We start from the raw sequence: 16,932 nt of genomic DNA on the forward strand, positions 1-16,932 counted from the left end.
GCTCAGCCGGGGGTCTGCTTCTCCCTCTGACCCTCCCCCCTCTCATGTGCTCTCTCTCTCTCATTCTCTCTCTCTCAAATAAATAAATAAAATCTTAAAAACAAAAACAAAAACAAAAACAAAAACTTTTGAGACTCAATATTAGGAAAACAAATGACCCAATTAAAAAATGGGCAAAGGGATTTGAACAGATACTTCATCAACAAGGATATACACATGAGAAATAAGCACATAGAAAGATGCACAATGTTGTTAGTTGTTAGGGAAACAGAATAAAACCACAACGAGATACTACTGTAAATCTCTTAAAATGGCTGAAGTTAAACAAAACAAAACAAAATGAACAAACCAGAAACTCACCATTTCAATTGTTGCCAAGGATGTGAGGGACCTGGGACTCTTATACATTGCCAGTGAATTGGGAAATTACACAACCGCTTGAAAACAGGCAGTTTCTTATACATTTATACATGCATTTACCATATGATCCATGCATTCCACTCCTAGATATTTGTCTGAAAGAAATGAAATCATGTGTTCAAACAAATATTTGTGCACAAATATTTTAGCAGCTTTAATTGTAGTAGCCAGTACCTAGAAGCAATCCAAGTTTCATTTAACAAGTGAAGAGACATTCACCTGTAATGGACTACCACTTTGTAATACAAAAGAATGGACTACTGACACCTGACACAACTTGAATGAATCTCCAGGGAATGTGTAGAGCGAAAGAAATCAGAGCCAAACTGCACATGTTACATTATTCCACTCTTAAAAAACTCTAGAACATGTGAACTGATCTACTGTGATATAAAGCATTTGAGTGGGGGTCTGGGAAGGGGGAGTACTGAGGATGATGGGAAGGAGAGAATATAAAGGGGCACAAGAGAACTTTGGAGTGATGGATGTTCACTCTCTTCCTTGTGGTGATGGTTTCATAGGTGTATACGTATGTCAACATTTAGGAAATTCTACACTTTAAACATGTACAGCTTATTGTATATCAGTTACTATTAAATCAAGCTGTTAAAAGATGTAGAAGACCTATAATTATTAAAATTGTATGATATAAAAACTTCTGTCATTTAGAAGGGAAATCTTAAAACTCCCCTCACTCATGCTCTCTCTCTCTAAAGTAAATAAATAAATCTTAAAAAAAATAAAAGGGAAAACTTAAGTACTGAGCAATGGGAAAATTACCAATTTCTGTAAGTTCTGGGTAAATGAACATAAATGTATTGATGGAAGTGGAGAGGTGTTGAAGTATGCAAATTAGTGTACTAAAATGAGTTATGAGTACTAATAATTTTTCAGTATCATTTCCCATATAATTAGGATATATTTATATTGAATTTTAGCCAATAATCTCCAAACACCAAATTATGGGCATTTTAATAAAAATCTTAGTTAATAACTTCTGATATTACAAGAAATATTTTTCTGAGTACCATTTTTTATAAATTAATTGGTGAAAATATAGTATGGAAACTTAAAATTACTGAATACGTTTGCCAACACTAAACTTAATCATTTTTCATTTTTTCAGGGCCCTCTGTCCTTAACTTTGGTGATGTTTGTGTGAACTCCACAAATACTCGTCTACTGCATGTTATTAATATGCTACCTATGCATATTTTGATCCAGTTAGATATTAATTTGGAAGAACTTCAAAAAACCAACCAATTTTCATATGTGATTCCACCTACAGCTAGTACTTATATTTCAATGGTATTTGAATCTCCCACCATTGGAAAATTTTGGAAGTAGGATTTATTTTTGAATTTCTATATGCTAGAATCAGTGTCCCTTTGTAGAATATGTATTTTTTTGACTTTGTAATTGTAGAATATGTTACGTTTGGTCCTCAAACATAGAAACTATATGTACATCAATTTGTAGATTTGTAGTTTGATATTTCAGTGGTAGCCTGCCATAAATATTTTGATGTATTGCTTACTAATTGTGGGTGTTAATCAATAATATTGCATTTTTATTTGTAACTGAATTCTGTACCTGCAAATAGCTATTTTCAGTTAAGTTTGACAGCTTTTGCTGTGTTACAGGTCTTTCACCTTTACAGTGAACAATATACCTGGTGGCCATATCCTAGTGATGGCAGTTGTCATGCCAGTAAAGCTTGAGCTCTCTTCTAATGAACTAGTATTGAGACCACAAGGCTACTCCATGAAAACGTGTTTTATGGGGACAGTTGGGTTGTATAATCATCAGAATTATTTTGCCAAATTTGAATGGCAACCAGTAACCACAAAAAGAGGAATGGCATTTTCCATCTGTCCAGCTAAAGGTAATAGTTTGTTCTATTTGTTTGATTTAGACACTCATTTATTAATGTGCTCAGGCAGTAATCATTTATTGAGTATGAAATGTATAATGGTGCTAAAAATTGAAGCAAATCAGACATGGTCATTGGGGCATTTATATTTACATACATAAATATGTAAATTTGATTTGAAAATATGGATCCTGTATTAGGGTTCTCCAAAGGAATAGAAGCAATAGGAAATACATAGAGAGAGGGAAAGGGAGAGAGGGAAAGAGGGAGGGAGGAGATTGATTTTAAGGAATTGGTTCATACAGTTGTTTGGGCACTCCAGTAGGCTGGCAGGCTGGAGACCCAGGAAGGAATTGATGTTGCAGTCTTGAATCCAAAAGGACTTCAGTTTTTTCTCTTTAGCCCTTCAATTTATTGGATGAGACCCTTTTACATTATGGAAGGTAATCTTTACTCAAAGTCTACTGATTTAAATGTTCATCACATCTGAAAAATACCTTTACAGCAATATCTAGACTGACCAAACAACTGGGTACCATAGCTTGGCCAGGTATGGCCAAGTTGACAAAATAAATCTTCACAGATACTGATGAACACAGTATTGTTTTGTTTAGTTTTAGTTTGATAACAGTGATAAGATATGATTCAGAATGACTTCTATTTTGTTAGATTGTGAATCATTTTAGAAGCATCCACCAATTCTTTATAATCAATATTTAATACAGGTAATAAAATCCAGTTAATAAAATTAAAAACTTAAAACTGTCATTTAAACAAGTAATTTTTTAATTAATAGAAAATATTCTCCGATTAACTGTTTTTGGTGGTTCCATATATTTGTTAAGTGTCCTGTTAACCTTCTTTAGCCATTCCCCAGAATCTATAATTCCACATGATGTGCCTGCCACAAAACTGAGCCCTGGTAACTGCTAAAGTGTTAACCCAGTAGCCTGTCAAATTCAGCAGACATCATTGTGATGTGCTGTGAGGACCTCACGAGGACAGAAGCTATCGTTTAAAGAAATAAGATGGCAAGTTAGAAGTTGAATGATGAAGGGGCACCTGGGTGGCACAGTGGGTTAGGTGTCTCACTCTTGATTTTGGCTTGGGTCTTGATCTCAGGGTCATGAGATTGAGCCCCGCATCGGACTCCTTGCTGAGTGTGGAGCCTGCGTGACATTGTCTCCCTCTCCCTTTGTCCCTCCTCCGCCCCCCACCCCCTGCTCCTGCTTGCATGCGTTCTCTGTCTTTAAAAAAAAAAAAGTTGAATGATCTATATAGTATCTTCATTTTATGTACATGTTATCCCTTTTCAGCTAGCTGGAAGGATCTGGATTTTGTATCGGCAGTGACTCATGTGGTGTTTTATAATCAGCTAAAATCTATTTCTGCATGAATGGGAAGTAAAACAAACTTTGGGGTTAGATAAACCTGATTTCAAAACTAGTCTTAGCTTCTTGCTAGGTTTGTGATCTTGAGAAAAGTACTCTATAACACTAGTTCCCTTATTTGTAAAATGGAGAGACTAATATATCTCATAAAGATTAAATGTATGGAAAAGTCCTTCCATAAAGACTGGCAAAGAGTAGTTGTCAAAGAAATAGAGAGCTATTTGGTTATGAAAATTTGCTAATTCTGTTTGGACTTCTTTTTTCCCTGAAAATGTCCTCGGAATGGGAATAGCCTCACATGCATCTAGCCAGCCATCCCTACTATCAATTTCTTGTGCCCTGCTTACTTCTCTCTGTTTTTCCTTCCCTCCTTCCTTCCCCACACTCTTCCCTTCTTCCTTCCCCTTCTTCCCTCTTTATTTCTAATTTAGGAATATTCATCATTTGGGATCTAAATAGACTATATTTCAGATCACAGAGAAGTACTGGTTTGTAGAAATCTTGCCATAGGTCTATATTCTTGTGAGTATCGGTCATTTCCAAATCATGATTTTTATGTAAGTCTACCGGTGTTTGTAACAGGGAGTGTTACAAACCAGCTTCAGTATTAATTTAAATTCACTTAATTTTAGTATGGATATATTTGTGGATCTATACGGTGGTAAAGTAGTACTGTACCTTCATTAGGGTTGGAAGTCATTGATATAACCATATTTAATCTTTTTATTAACATGTATTGATTTAACAAATCCCAGATTATCATTTATTAAGCATCCAAGTTATACTTCCATCAATATCTGGCAGATTCATTTTACCAGGCTCTTTTTTTTTTGTTATTAATACTGGTAAGGCTGAGTCCTGCCTCGGTACTAGAGAAAAACTGAGTGAATAATCAGGGAAGGGAGAGAAAATATTTCTGCACATTTCAGAGATTCTGAACAGTCATCACATTGTGGTAGTTATATTATCTGTATTCTTTATAGGTTTGATTAAGCACATGATAAGGCATCGAGTGTGTCTGGAAAGTACAGTGCTTGGCTCTTTTCCTTGTATTTCTCCATCCTAACCAGGGCTGAATGGGTAGGACTTTCCCCTTTTGCCTGCCTTGGAAATGTAGTGATGATGCTTGACTTGACAAAAGAGAAGTGGAGTTATAATATTATGAACTAGAACACTGGTTATGCTTCTTGTAATTGTGAGAATTCTTATTTTTACAGGGGTGATTTTAGTGTTTCAGTTTCTTTGGTGGTTCATAACATCTGCTACATTTTTCAATCAAAGCACAAAACACAGACATTTAATTCCAAATACAATGTTTTTGAGTAATACCGTTAGGCTTTAAGTACTTTTGAATTTTTTAAAACACAAATAATAAAGTACTCAAATCTATTTCATATAGCATTGAAGAAAGTGTGCATAATTTATATTATATACATGGGTTTTTCTTATGTCATCTTCCTTTTATTGCTCTGAATGTTCATATAATAATTAATTTTTTTGCCTCTTTGTTAAAACAGAAAATAACTTTTTCTTATGTTATTTTTCTTATATCCCTTTTGCTATATTGGTTTTACATCCTGAATAATGCGTTTAATCCTGTCACTGTCTATATCTTTGTAAACTAAAGTGAATAGTTCTAAATTAAATTTTATGTTGTGATTGTGCTTTCTCTCTGAGGTGTGATGTATTTTGGATTTGGGTTTGGGTCCTGGATATTGTAGGGGGATGAGTGTAAGAGTGGAATTGATATTTCCTAAGATAGAATTGGGCTTCTAATTTGACTTTTTCATTAGGTACTGTTCATGTTTGTGCTTGTGTTTTTATCCATGTTGTCTTTAATCTTACTGAACTCTCGAGTCTGCTCAATCCTCACACTTGTCTTCAAGCAGTTCACTCTCACTGTCTTCCAGTAAGACACCCTTGACCATGTCTAGTACCTGCCAATCTTTATAGATCGCGTCAGGACCTACTTTGTCAAAGTTCCAGCCTTTTTGACACACCACTCTCTTCCAGCGTGGTCACTTCACTTTTATATTCCCCCAGGCTTTGTCCTCCTGCAGCTTCTGCTCATTTTTCACAATTCAAATGCCATCTTCTTATAATGAAGTTTCCTCCACTTTCTTGGGCTAATTTAGGCTCCCCCCACCTGCTCCCACTGTGTATTTGTTATGTCATCTATAAGAATTTGTTCATATCCATATCCTATTGTAATAGATATTGCTAAGCCCATATCTGATACCCATTCCCTTTTCCAAGGGACCCTCATTTTGTTGGGGGAGCAACGTTCATATCTAGAAATCTCTTTTCCCCAGCTTTTCTTGCTAATGAGGTATGGACAGAAGTTTCTTTTAGCTCCATCTTCCTTCGTACCAGGCACTGTTTGAAGTACTTCTTCATGTATTAGCTTCTTTAATCCCTACTACAATTCTCTGAGTTACATAGAACTGTTATCCCCGTTTATGTCTAAGGAGGCTGTGTGACATATGTTAAGTAAATTGTCCAAGGTCTCAGGTAGTAAATGGCAGAGCTGAAATTGGACCAGGGGTTCCGACCCTAGAATTTGTGCTTTTTTAACCACGACACTATGACACCTTTCTACATGGAGGAAAGCCACATAGTAAAGAACAGTAGTATAGGAAGCTAGAGGGATCATTGCTCTGTGAAGGCATCATCAGCCTGCTAAGGCAGCCATGGAGTACCGATCTGTGGACTTCTGATGGCCATCAAGTATTATTTTCTTACTCCAAAGGAAATGATGAATTTAAACAGATGAAGCAGCTCATACCAAATGTGCCTGATACCTCCTGGGTTCTCAACACATTTGAATTATAGAAATCTGTTAATTACTAATAGCTACATCAGAGGTGATATCTCTAGGGATGTGAACAAATTTAAAAACAATAAAGCCTCTGGTAATTGTAATTCCTTCCTCTGAAAACCGAATGAGTGTATTAACATAACTATTTCAGTGTTGGGAAGCATATGAAGGGGACATTTTGCTAAATATCGGCATTCTTTTTGTCAAATATTTTGATCTGCCTAATAAAATTGGAAAATAAAGTATGCATTTTAGATTTTAATCGAACTCTATAGGTCTATACTCATTTGATAATCTCTCATGCAGCATTTCCGTATATTTTGAGTTTAAATAATTTGTTAGATAATGTAATTATATATTTATGCCACCTCTTATTTTGGATATTAAAATGAATATAATTAAAATGTGGTCAATGTCTGTTTTTTCTAAATTCTCTGTAGGCACGGTTGAACCATACTCTTCATTGGAATGTGAAGTAACATGGCTGCCAGGTTTCAGTTCTCCAGAAAGGGGAGAATTTGTTCTTCATGTCAATGAAGGAAACACGCTGACACTAAAATGTGTTGCACATGTAATGATTTCCTTTGGATATGATTTTTATTTTGAGGACTCTAAATTGGTTGGGTATATATATATGTGTGTGTATAGTTGAGTATATATCCTATGTTAGTAAAACTGATTTTGCTTGCAATATTTAGTTAACTGAATTACCATCTTCTTGGTCCCACTTCTCTACCATAAATGAAGACTGCTAAAAAAAATGTGTTGTGTTACCTAGAATTAATTCACAAATCCAAGATTGTTGTGCCAACAATACTAGATTGTCATTAGAGCCTCTATAAACATACAGTACCATGGGGGCCACTTGAAATTAAATGATTTCATTAACAGAAACTAAAGAAAATAGAGAAAATTGTATTTTTGTCCTATTATATTGCATTGTTAGAATTCTAGTGGTAATTAATAATTCAGTATGAAATGGACCACATAATTTACATAGCAAGGAGATACGGAAAATTCTAATTTTATAGAATATACTTCGTATAATAAAAATGAGTAAAGCTAAAGCTGCAACATGTAATTTTAACTTTCCTTTTGTGGTAGAGCCCAGAAGGCCTTAACTTCATGCTTCGTAATCAGCAAGAATCCTCTTTACTTGTGTACGAAATTTTCTTCCCAGCATTCTCAGTAATTTAACTCAAGCCAGTGCTGTTTTACTGAATCTCATCTCTATCTCCAGGCCATGATCATGCTTGTAAATATTTTAGCTATGAAGGAGCTCATAGCCTTAAGAGAGAAGAGATTCATCCACTTTAATGATGGCAAGTACAGTCAGAAAATCAGTAGGTTCATTCCTCTGCTCCAGACTTGAAATAAGCTGGACCCTGCTGCTTTTCCTACATTTAAATTACTTGCCATTCTTTTTAAAAATTTCTATTGAAGTATACGATACATTCAAAGGATACATACTGTGGCTTCTGTATCATTCAGTCTTTATAGACTGATAGCATCTTTGTAACTCACACTCAGATCAACCAGATCAAGAAGCAGAATATGACTAGCATCGCAAAAGAACCACCCTCCCCATCCACACTTCCAGTCCCTCTGTGTCTCTCCCAGAGTTATCAGTATCCTTACTTCTAAGGGCATAGATTAATTTTGGTTTTAAACTTTATATAAATGTAACCAAAGCATATGTTCTCTTTTATGTCTGGCTTCTTTTGTTCATCATTAGGTTTGTGGGCTTTGTCTATTCTGATACATGTGGTGACAGAGTATTCATTCTCATTCCTGAGTAGTATTCCATTGTGTGACTATACCATCATTTTTCCATTACACAGCTGATGGGGATTTGGATTGTTTCAGATTCTTAGCTACTATAATAGTGCTTCTCTTAACATTCTTATACCTCTATTTTGGTGAACATATGCACACAGTTCTTTAGCTGTTACTTACATAACTGTGTTTGTCAAAGTTAGTAATATAAATTTGACCACATACTCACACCATATGTATTTGTTTCTAACAGGCAGAAGATGAGCAATTTAGTAATTTAGACTGCATTAATAATAAGTATCATTAATTACTGTATGTAAGGCGGGATGCTAAATGCTATTCATGTATTATCTAATTTAATCCTTATACCAACTCTGTAAAGCTGTACTAATAACTCAGTTGATGGGTGAAGAAATGGAGGATTAGAGTGAGTGATTAACTAATACAAGTTCACACACGCACTAAATGCCCTAGGTAGAATTTATATCTAGATATGTTTGCCTCCACCATCTTTGCTGTTACCCTCAGATCAAATTTACTTTCTGTTTTCCCTACACTAAGATTGGTTAAGAATTAAAGTCCAAGATATCAGAATAATGAATTGGATTATTTTATGGGAAATTTTTGAGGTCCTTTAGGTTAATGAACTGTGAAGTGTTTCTCTTACAAAAGTAAAGCTGGAGGAACATGAAATGATTAAATACAATGTTCATTTAATGTTTGTCATTAATTTATGAAGGACTTTCTTGACCATTTCGTCATCTGTTAGCTTTGTTTAGAAATTTATTGTTCCAATTACCCAAGTCATGTTCTTCAGATAATTATAAGGGTATATTAAAACTTCCCAAGACAATAAATAATTTATCATAGATAAAGACAGCAGGGTCTGGTGTAAAGAGTACTGTATAAGGAATCGGAAAACTTGGGTTCTAGTTCCCCTTGGCTTTTGTTTGCTTTCCTGTGAAATGGGAGAGGTGGATAATGTCAGCATTTTCAAAAAACTGTTCCATGATACAGTAGTTCTGTGAAGTGATTTGTGTGGGGATAAGGAGGAAGATAAGCACCTAAGCAACTCGGTGAATCACAGTGAACCACCTCCCCATTCTGAGGTACGCACAGTGTGCCTTATCAGCATATTAAGCATTAGAAGACTAATAGTAAAAACATGCCTAGATAATCTCATTTGGCACATTATTTCACATGCTGGGGGACTCTTGAACTCTTTCCTTTTGCATAGCACACAGTAACACCCTGTACATAGTTGGACAGATGATCTCTAAGATCTCCTACATGATTCTCTGTCCTGGATTTACTTCTTCCGTAGAATTGTCTTATTCCCCTTGCCTTCCTCGGTTTAGGAGTACATTTTAGATATTCCATTCTATTTTCCTTTATTTTAAGTACAGCATAACATCTGATAACCCTTCATGTTTTAGAAATTTCCATGAGGCTGAAAAAATTTTAGTCATTTGGAAGGGGCTAAAAGAATATTATTTCTATTGTATCTTCTCTCTTTTCCTCTTATTATTAGCTTGGTCACACCAAGGTCATATTTTTGGAGCCAAGGATCCTCTTCAGTAATAGTCCTCAAGGTTTAACAACTTGGAGGAAAGCCATTCTTCACAACGTAGGACAAAACCATGCTTATTTCAAGGTAATGTAGAATCTTGGAATCCTGTTTGGATCAGATCACATTATAATTTGAATTAATTTTTTTTGCCATGATCACTGTGCTGTTAATACTTTAGTCTTTATAAATTAACTAATGCTAATATTTAGATATTTCATGTGAGACTTATCTAAGTACACTTCATCTACTTTGTCCTTTTAATTTCCCACAAAAATCATTTCTCCTTTCTTCCGCCCTTAGGCTTTCCTCTTCTTACCTCTTTTTTTCTTCCTGTCATTTTGTCTTATTGAAAAAAAGATAATTTGGAAAAGAGAGCACTGTCAAAAACATCCATTGTTGCTATTACAACTCATATTTAATGACATACTTCTCTTCTTCTCATTTTCACTCTGTCATCAGGACTGTTATGGTAGAAACTGGGGCCTAGAGCAAGATCCTTGTAAAGATACTCTATAGTTGTTGCCCCTGATTTAAATTACAGGGTGGGGGGTGTTTTAAGTGGTGATAGAACATTTTGCTGAAAAATATATTAAGATCTCCCAACAGTGACAATAGATAGAGGTTAGTGTTTGAGATCTTTCATTCAAGCTTTATATCTACATGTTTTCTGCCCAAGCAAACAAATGCAGATACCTTTTTCTACTCTGTTGCTTCAAAATTAGTTCTGAAGTCTGTTTGTTCCCTCATCCCCAAAATACCTTAACCAGTTTTCCTTTAAATTGTTCTGGCTTAAAGCATGGTAGATAGTCCTAAACTAGCCCCCAAGAACCACACCATAAATCCTTTGGTAAGTTACTTATAACTTTTTTGAAGGTCAAAATGATATCTTAGACATTAGGCTATCAAGGAAATAATAAAGAACAGGAGGTTACTTTATCATCTGCCTCCCCACTAACTTTGCTTTCAGTGTTTACTGTCAGGGAAAAGGCAAACTATCAAAGTAGTATCTAGAATTTTGTCATCTTCTCTAACAGATATATCTCATCCTTGTAAGTTTTGCTAAGTCTTGATAACGTTCCAGACAAGAAACTTCATCATCCTATTTGAATCGGATGCCGCCACTGCTGAAAGTTCTGTTTGCTGGGTTAGGGGTACAAATCCTTGTTGAAGTTTATTTGTGCGTCCGGTGTTGGAAAACATATTACAAAATCATCTCATGCCCTGTGCCCAGGGGTCCTCTCTCTGGGTTGTAGTTTGGAAGCTTTCCTATGAAAGCTTATTTAAAGGATAATGTAGCATTTCTGCAAATTTTCAATTACAGGTTTGTGACCAGAGTCTTTTGCCTACCATTAATATTGTTCCATCACAAGGAATAATTCCTTTTGGGGGATTAACTGTTCTCAATATCTCCTGTACACCTACTGTAGTAGAAAAATTTGATACAAGAGCAAAGGTATGTTTATGCATATATATATTCATACCATATATATATATACATATATATATATGTATGTATGTGGACTTGTTTGGTTGTTTAAGAGATTTATAATAGTAAGTATAATGCTATAAAATGGTGTGTTTATTCTTAGAAAACTTGTTTTAAGGATTTCTTCTAATGGGAATGGTTTTAATGTTATGATACTAATGAGTAATTTTTTAAATTTTGGTTACTTTGTTAGCAATTGAGTTACCTCTAAAGAAATGCAGTTTTTGGAGATCTATAGAATAAGCAACCTTACCTATATAATCATGTAGAAATAGTTAGTAGAACCTGGCAAGAGGATTTGTAGAAAATATTTTTGGTGACAATTGGTAATGGAAATTTCTACTAAGATGAAATGGATACAGTTTGTTGACATGAGGCATTTTTCACGTGAAATTAGAATGATATTTAGCATCTCTGAGTTGTGACAAGTTCTCACTAGTCACAGAGGAAAGGATGACTTTTTCATGGCATTAATTAGATATTTGATTTAATTAGATACCTTAGGAAAAATTAATCAATTTTGGAATGTTATTTCTAAATAGCTTCAATGACTATATGAATTATAGGCAAATTCTATATGGTGTTAAGATCTATATTTATAGCATGCATAGAATATTTTACTAGTTTATATTTTGGAAATTATGTAATTGAAAAGACATTACCTTGATTTTAGGGGCTTTTCTAATTGTTCGCTAAATGGAATACATAAAACAGAAGACTAGTCTCATAAATTTTATTATAAACTAGAGGAATGGAATACTCTTGATTTCCAATCTGATCATCAGCTATGTACATTTACTCACATTAAAAAATAATATGTACACTGTTATCAAATCAAAATGAATGGTTTTAGATATATCCCCCAATTTATCCTTAATTTCCCATAACAGTTCTTTTTTTCCATAACAATTCTTAAATAATATGTAGCTTAATGTGATAATACCAATTTGCCCCAGATAAACAACCTAATGATTATATCTTACTTTTATGAAGAAATATGTATTGAAAGATATTTATAAATTATATATTATGGTACATGGTCTGAGATTTGGGCAGAATTTTTTTATGTAATATTCTGGAAAAAATAAAAAATATGGCCAGTAAAAATACTTTCACTAAAAGATTAATTTCTACTGTATTTTAGAAGAGTATGCTGTTTTTACAAAGCTTACCTTTTTAACATAATGTAGTAAGATTCATTTATACATCCATTCAACACATATTTACTGGGCACAAGTTTTATGTTAGTTTCTGTTGTAGATTCAGTGGATGATGAATAATGGGGAGGTGGGTGAAAGCCAGTCATGAGGAGTTGAGACTTATATATGGGATTCATCAATGAAGAACATGTCGATTTATAATTTCCTCTGAATCATTAAATTATGCTTTTTATGATTTTAGTCAAGTATTTTATTTATATACTATATATTCTTTAAATAAAATGTAGAAATCGTATAATATGGATATAGTGATTTAGTTAATTAAATGACATGTTGTTACCTCTGAAACAAATAATGCAATATATGTTAAGGAAAAAAAAAAGAAGATAGCAGGAGGGGAAGAATGAAGGGGGGGAAATCGGAGGGGTAGACGAACCATGAGAGACTATGGACTCTGAGAAACAAACTGAGGGTTCTAGAGGGGAGGGGAGTGGGAGGATGGGTTAGCCTGGTGATGGGTATTGAGGAGGGCACGTTCTGCATGGAGCATTGGGTGCTATGCACAAACAATCATGGAACACTACATCTAAAACTAATGATGTAATGTATGAGGATTAACATAACAATAAAAAAATAAAAAAAAACATAAAAAAATGACACGTTGCTTTCCCCAATAATTTTGAAAAAATGATAGTTTGGAGGGGTTTTTTTTGCCTATGAACAGTGTCACTGACTTTCTATGGAAAGAGTGAAATACACTTCTATCTCTTTCTTAGATGTATATTTAGATTTAAATCCAGACTTGATGCTCCCTGTTCTTATATAGGTAGGGCTTTCAGCGAATGCTGTTTTTGTGCTTCTGAAATTTTGCTTAGACACTTATATGTTCAGATAATTTACAGTTCTAATTTTGTAGGAATTATACAACTAAATTCTTATTTCACTATCTTAATTTTCTCAGAGGCAGTTGAGTGTTCAGGCAGTCCTTGGTTCATATTTAACCAGTGCTGTTTTGAGACCATCAGGAAAAAGTTAAAATACTTAATATTGGTAACCTCACAGGATACTGAGGATTAAAAAGGAGACAATGTATTTAGCACTGTACTTGACCCATTTACTCAGCAATTTTTAGCTACTTTCATCATTATTATTATGATCATTATGGATATTAGTATCTCTATGGAAGGAAATATGTTTGTACTCAGTTCCCTATCTGTTTTAATTTTGAATAATCCATTGAAATTAGGTAAATACAGAAGGGATACAGAGCATGGCAATAATGTGTAGTTAAATGGGTAGGACTCTGCAGTCAAATTCACAAGCTATGAACTGGTCCCATTTGTGGTGGAGGTTTTTAAGAGTTGAACACTCATTCCTCTTAGGAATATCAATTCTGCATAACAAGAAATGTGATGACAACTACCAGAATAAATCTTGTGACATTTATAATATGTTATGATTATTTAAATTCAAAAATATTGCCAAATGCCAGGTAATACTTTAGCGGTATATGAGTAGATTTTAATGTGGTTTCTACAAGGCTTTATGTTTTTCTCAAATAAGGTTGCTATTCGCCATGCAAATGTCATAGACCTTAGGATTGGTGGATCTGTTGAGATTGCTGATGTGGAAATTAATCCGGTGAGTATGTTTGTATGTTAACTATTTGAGTAATCAGTTTATGAGTGTGGTGACTTTTGTTATATGTCCCTAGTCAGCCCATTTATGTTTGAAAATATTTCATTCTGTAGTACTTTGACATGTAGAAATTAATATATGTAATATAAATATAAGTGATGAAGCAGAATATTAAATGGAGTTTTCAGGATTTACCACTGAACTGAACTTTCAGAATGCTACCAATACCATTAAAGTCATCTGTAGGCTTCATCATGATCCCACCCCTCTTAAGAGATAACCACTTTTTTTTTTTTTAAGATTTTATTTATTTATTTGACAGAGAGAGACACAGTGAGAGAGGGAACACGAGCAGGGGTAGTGGGAGAGGAGAAGCTGGCTTCCTACGGAGCAGGGAGCCCGATGCAGGGCTCGATCCCAGGACCCTGGGATCATGCCCTGAGCCGAAGGCAGACGCTTAACGACTGAGCCACCCAGGCGCCCCAAGAGATAACCACTTTACTGAATTTTCTGAATATTCTCCCTTTACTTTTTCTAATCATCTCACCACATATGTATGAATTCCTTAACCATTCATTATTTAATTTAGTTTGTTCATTTTTGAGCTTTATGACAGACATGTGCTGTGTGTAGTCTTTGGTGAGTTACTTTAAACTGAATATTGTATTTCTAAAGTTCATCTAAGTTGTGTGTAGCTGTATTTTTTTTTTTTTTTTAATTCTCACTACTGCTTAATAGTCCATTATGTAGACCTGTTGCAATTCAGAGACTCAATCTGTTGTCCATTCAGTTGGGCGTTTCTTTTTTTGTTATTACAAACACTACAGCTGGGAACATTCATGTGCATATCTTGTGAGGTACAGATGCCAGAGTTTCCCTAGGAGTGAAGTTGCTAAGTCATAGAATACATGCATTTTTGGCTTCACAAGATAGCTTCCATATTTTCTTCTCAAGTTTCCATTGCTCCACATTCCATTGCTCCATAAGTTGTATTGTAAGACTTAATGTTTGCCAATCTATTGAGTATAAAATGTTATCTCACTGTGGTCTTGATTTGCATTTTTTGAACTATAGTTATATTTATTTTTCAAATTATTGCTCTGGGGGCACCTGGGTGGCTCAATTGTTAAGCATCTGCCTTCAGCTCAGGTCATGATCTCAGGGTCCTGGGATCGAGCCCTGTATTGGGCTCCCTGCTCAGTGGGGAGTCTGCTTCTCCCTCTGACTCTTCCCCCTCTGGCTTGTGCTCTCTCTCTCTCTCTCTCACTTACTCTCTTTCTCTGAAATAAATAAATAAAATTTAAAAAAACTAAAATTAAAAAAAAATTATTGTTCTGAACCCTGATAGAACTTTGTTCTACAATTGATAGAGTGCACACACATACTTTTTTTCCCCTGGCAAGTCTTTCAGGAATTAAATCTGGTCTCAACTACCCAAAAAACTTATCCTGGGGGCACCTGGGTGGCTCAGTCGGTTCAGCGTCTGCCTTCGGCTCAGGTCATGGTCCCAGGGTCCTGGGATCGAGCCCTGTGTCGTCAGTGGTGGCTAAGCAGGGAGTCAGCTTCTCCCTCTCCTCCCCGCTTATGCTCTCTCTCTCTCTCAAATAAATAAATCTCTGTCTCTCTCTCTCAAATAAATAAATAAAATCTTTAAAAACAACATTAATATCTCTGTCTCTCTCTCTCAAATAAATAAATAAAATCTTTAAAAACAACAACAACAACAACAATAAAACAACTCACCATGATCCTTCAAAGCAGGCTCATATGTCCCTCCATTGTGACATTCATAAGATGGTACAAACATCTTAAACTCTGGAACCATTTTCATCATAGCAGTTGTCATATTATTTTCAGATTATCTGCACTTCTCTTTCTCTCTCCCACTAGTACTAGTAACGAGGCCCTACCTGAGGCACTGGCAGCCTCACCCATTTTTGCTTGATTTAATTCTAGTGTCTGGTTTTGAGTTATAATTTTCTAGCCTTTATTTTATTTGGTGTTGAAGGCATGATAAGTCTAGAGATTGACAGATACTAGGCTAGCTTGTCCAAGACTGGTTATTCTTAGAGATTAAACCCTGTAGTATCCGGAGTGCTTTCTCCATTGCTATGGTGTTTGTCCTTGAACAATATTAGAAGTGTATTGAGAGTTTGACTATTTTTTTTCCACACCCTAAAGGTCTTTGTGGCATGCTTTGTACGTTATGGTACAATTGAGTGATTTATAAGACTTTATATTCATATATATTAATATTCCCTGATTATGTTGAATTTTAAACATAGCTGCCTAGCTGCCTTTTAAAAATAATATTCTGGCATCATCAGATATCATCAGTAAGACATTTAATAACTGTATGGCATTGAATATGTATCTTAATAACAATTAGGACATTTTATCCAAATGCGCATATGCACAAGGCCAGAATAGTATAAGAGGAGTGATCTTTTTGCATATACAAAGCATCAAGTTTTCATTATCCATTTGGATTTTACAGGTTTCCCCTGTAGAACTGGGTTGATATTTTAAGTGAAACAAATAGTGGCCTGTTGACCTTAATGCAATATTTTCTCATGATCCTGGAGTCCTGGGATCGAGTCCCGCATCGGGCTCCCTGCTCGGCGGGGTGTCTGCTTCTCCCTCTGACCCTACCCCATCTTGTGCTCTCCTCGCTCTCTCTGTCTCTCAAATAAATAAATAAAATAAAATCTTAAAAAAAAGATACATTCAATAAACATTCCTTACATATATTTAAGCTAGGCATCAGGTGCTAGGGATACAAAAATGAATCAGGCCTAAT

General features: G+C 34.9%; 1 protein-coding gene across 1 annotated transcript in view; it reads left to right on the plus strand.

The window, feature by feature from the left end:
- The window catches only part of CFAP47 (cilia and flagella associated protein 47), a 494,762-nt gene that overhangs the window by 64,338 nt on the left and 413,492 nt on the right, over nucleotides 1-16,932 (plus strand). The window contains exons 14-19 of the mRNA XM_035002133.1: nucleotides 1,547-1,763; nucleotides 2,064-2,305; nucleotides 6,943-7,073; nucleotides 9,810-9,932; nucleotides 11,170-11,301; nucleotides 14,058-14,135. Coding sequence (XP_034858024.1) covers nucleotides 1,547-1,763; nucleotides 2,064-2,305; nucleotides 6,943-7,073; nucleotides 9,810-9,932; nucleotides 11,170-11,301; nucleotides 14,058-14,135 — 923 coding nt within the window. The remainder of the gene's footprint in view (nucleotides 1-1,546; nucleotides 1,764-2,063; nucleotides 2,306-6,942; nucleotides 7,074-9,809; nucleotides 9,933-11,169; nucleotides 11,302-14,057; nucleotides 14,136-16,932) is intronic.

Source organism: Mirounga leonina, unplaced genomic scaffold (assembly GCF_011800145.1).
Source record: "Mirounga leonina isolate KUSES-001 unplaced genomic scaffold, KU_Mleo_1.0 Mir_101609, whole genome shotgun sequence".
NCBI lineage: Eukaryota > Metazoa > Chordata > Mammalia > Carnivora > Phocidae > Mirounga > Mirounga leonina.